The following is a 3,100-nucleotide window of genomic DNA, read 5'->3' on the forward strand; positions in this document are numbered from 1 at the left end:
TTTGTGTGGTGGTGCATGTTATGTATGCTGTTGATGAGAACATAGTGGCAGGTGACTGTATGGCAATGGTAATGTCTAATGTGTTTTTTTGGTGTGGGAGGTGAATGTATGGCAAAAGTGGGTTCGTATGTTGTGGGTGTACGAGTAATGTGACGGAACCTGTGTACTGTTGACAACATACGCGGTCGTTGAAGTCATGCCATTGGAATGTTTACGTATGACATGTTAACTATTTGAACATGTTAACAGCATCCACACAATAAGTTTGATAAAAAATCACAATACTTTTGGAACAAAAAAAATTTCATAAGTTGAAAAGTTATTCATGGTTACGGGGTATAAATTGTTCACTTGGTACTTATAAACTAGAAGCTGTAAATTGTTTTCAGTAAACTTGTCTGATATACAAGACTAAGTTATGGGTGTGGCATACCCAATTATTTAGATAGACAGCAATTGCAATAAAACAAAGTATGAAATTTGGATATTTATGACTCTGCGTGTGAAGCTAAATTGGTTCCTTGCACGTTGTGCGGTTGTGGTTACCCATGCGTTGACACCGGCCGCATTGAATTTGTTGCACTTCTTCACCTTGGGAAAGAAGTCTTTTTTTTTGGGTCGGCCTAGTGGTCGTTTGACCGACAGTGGTTATATGACAAAATCGTCAAGATTGAATGGTGGTTTCTCAACAGTTGGAATGGGTTATATGTTTTGTTGGTATGAGTTTCGGTAAGCAGTGACGTGGTAAAATTCAGCAACTAAATCGTATAGGGCGAGTCCGCTGTTTCGGATAGCAACAACTGCGTGAGAGCATGGAAATCCATTGATTTGCCACTTGAAACAGGAACATGTACGTTTGTCAACGTTAACCATGATGGATGGGAAAGAGTGGACCTCAAACACTGTGTCAGTGGATTGGCTTACAAGCCTTGATCTACCTTTATTGTACGCTTTGACCAAACGAGCTTTCATTTTTGGGCAAATAACACCGGGCCACGCTTGTGCTTTTATTCTGCGTTTCGCCATCTGACGCATAATCTTAACTCGAATACTGTCAACCAGTTGAGTTATTGGTAGGTGGCGTGCTTCCCGTATCCACGAGTTAAACGATTCAACGGCATTGGAACTCATCTCACCGTACCGTGAACCGCTGGTATTGGAAAAGTACAATATTAGTGAGGACGTAGGCAAATGGCATGAAAATGTGATGAGCAAAAAAGTGTGACGTGCAATATAAACAAAAGGAAAAAGAAAGACTGAAAATACATACCGGAAGTAAGCATTTGCCCAAAATTGATGGGGTAAGTCTTTTAAGAACACGGGAACAACCTTCCGTCCACATTTGGTAAATTCCTCGACGCATTGGGTGAATGAAGCCACAGTGGGTGCGTAAGCACAAGCTCGGAATTTTGTCAACATTCCAGCTCTATATGAAGTGTTGACATATCGCAACTTATGTTGCAAGTTACGTTGCAAATGTTGTAGGCAAAATGCGTGATACGCTGTAAGGAATATGATGGGTATTGATTCCAATAAGCCCGCATGTCGATCAGATACGAACGTAAGGGTCCTGTGACTATTGACAACATTTGCGAGATGTCCTAAGAACCATGCCCAGTTTGTGGTATTTTCAGAATCAACAATTGCGATGGCTACAGGGAAGAGACCTAGAAAGGGTTGTTGTGAGTTAGGTTTGCAAATATGTTGGTGGTGTGTTGGTGAGACCAATTAACATGTGAGTGAGTCAATGTACACTGAAACATTGTGTCGGTAATAAATAATGAAATTATTATTGTACAACGAAAATGATTTGTGTCAACATTATAACAATACCTTGATTGGCATCCTTCACAGTAGCGGCTAGCAAGTGCCCCTTGAATTTTCCCTTCAGAAAAATCTCATCCAAGAATAGCAATGGCCGGCAATGATTGAACCCATCGATACATGCTTTGAATGATATGAAATACCTTATGAAACGGTTGTTGTGTTCATCACACTCAATATTGACGTAACTTCCAGGGTTGTTTTCAATGACAACGGAACTGTACCACCGCAATTGATCGAACGAAATGGAGTGTGCACCAAACATCTCCCCCCGAGCTTTTTCAACACCTAACCACGCAACCCGGTAGCTAATCTCTAATCCATAATATTTTTTTAGGTCGTAGACAACATCTGTGGGTCGTGTGAGTGGCTTGTCACGTACCCGATCAGAAATAACATCGGACACTAAATCTGAACCAGCCCTGGGGTTTTTCGGGGTCCGAACAGCTATGCCACAAATGTGCTCCTTATTCCACTTGCGAAGGTAGAAAAATCCGTTAGCATGCAAAACGCGTGCGTGTACCGACCACATGCATCCCTTTGATTCCCTTATCATGCATATAGCTGTGATCCGCACAGAATCATTTTTGACATATTTAAAATGGAAGCCGCATTTGACAGCATACTTGCGAAGAACACTTCGGAATTCATCCGCTCCACCTTCAAAACTTTGGCCAATACGTTGAATCCCGTTAGCCCATTGGGCAGACAAAAACACCTTGTCAACATGAGGGCAGGATTTTGCCAATAAATCATTTTCGTCATCCAAGTCCGACTCGTCAAACACATCGGTCGGCTGACAATGAGCTGTCTGTAATTGGCTGTTAGCATTGTCACCGTCTTGTGCACGTCGTACTTCAATTAATACATCAATGCATTGCAATTGAAAAGACCATGCAAGACATACCATGTTCGCCACATCAACATCGTTCTGCAATATGAAATTGTTATAACCGGGCATCTTGAAGTAGAAACATGCATCGGCAGGTGTGAGCCCATCAAACTTTTCACACACACCACTGACCATGTCGTCAAATCGAAACGAAACTTACAGATTAATAGCAACATTCACATTGCCGTAACAACATATTAGCATAATTCCATTGTCCATCCTCCTGCGAATGTGAACATATGATTCATGAGGAGAGGGAGGGAAAAAAAAATTTAAAAACACTACAAAATGGGGCAACACACACACTTAAAAATATGATTTCCCACCCACAGTAAAATGCATGTCCCTACGTTACCCACACAGAGCACATCCCATAAGGAAAAC

At 41.5% G+C, this 3,100-nt stretch overlaps 1 protein-coding gene across 1 annotated transcript; it reads right to left on the minus strand.

The window, feature by feature from the left end:
* Window positions 1-702: 702 nt before the first annotated feature.
* On the minus strand, window positions 703-2,851 carry LOC145795784 (uncharacterized). Its single transcript, XM_082880688.1, has 3 exons — window positions 1,834-2,851; window positions 1,271-1,667; window positions 703-1,150 (listed from the first exon to the last, which is right to left on the minus strand). Exons 1-3 carry the CDS (start codon window positions 2,849-2,851, stop codon window positions 703-705), a joined length of 1,863 nt encoding a protein of 620 aa, XP_082736814.1.
* Between the last annotated feature and the right edge of the window lie 249 nt (window positions 2,852-3,100).

Source organism: Camellia sinensis, chromosome 7 (assembly GCF_055761805.1).
Source record: "Camellia sinensis isolate YWXY chromosome 7, ASM5576180v1, whole genome shotgun sequence".
Classification (NCBI taxonomy): Eukaryota; Viridiplantae; Streptophyta; class Magnoliopsida; order Ericales; family Theaceae; genus Camellia; species Camellia sinensis.

What these genes read in the sequence shown, in the direction of transcription:
- LOC145795784 (XM_082880688.1), bottom strand. Translation starts at nt 2,851, where the DNA reads ATGGTCAGTGGTGTGTGTGAAAAGTTTGATGGGCTCACACCTGCCGAT. An exon ending in TGTGAAGGATGCCAATCAAG is followed by an intron (nt 1,668 to 1,833) that starts GTATTGTTATAA and finishes AACCCTTTCTAG; the next exon opens with GTCTCTTCCCTGTAGCCATC. An exon ending in TGGGCAAATGCTTACTTCCG is followed by an intron (nt 1,151 to 1,270) that starts GTATGTATTTTC and finishes TTCCAATACCAG; the next exon opens with CGGTTCACGGTACGGTGAGA.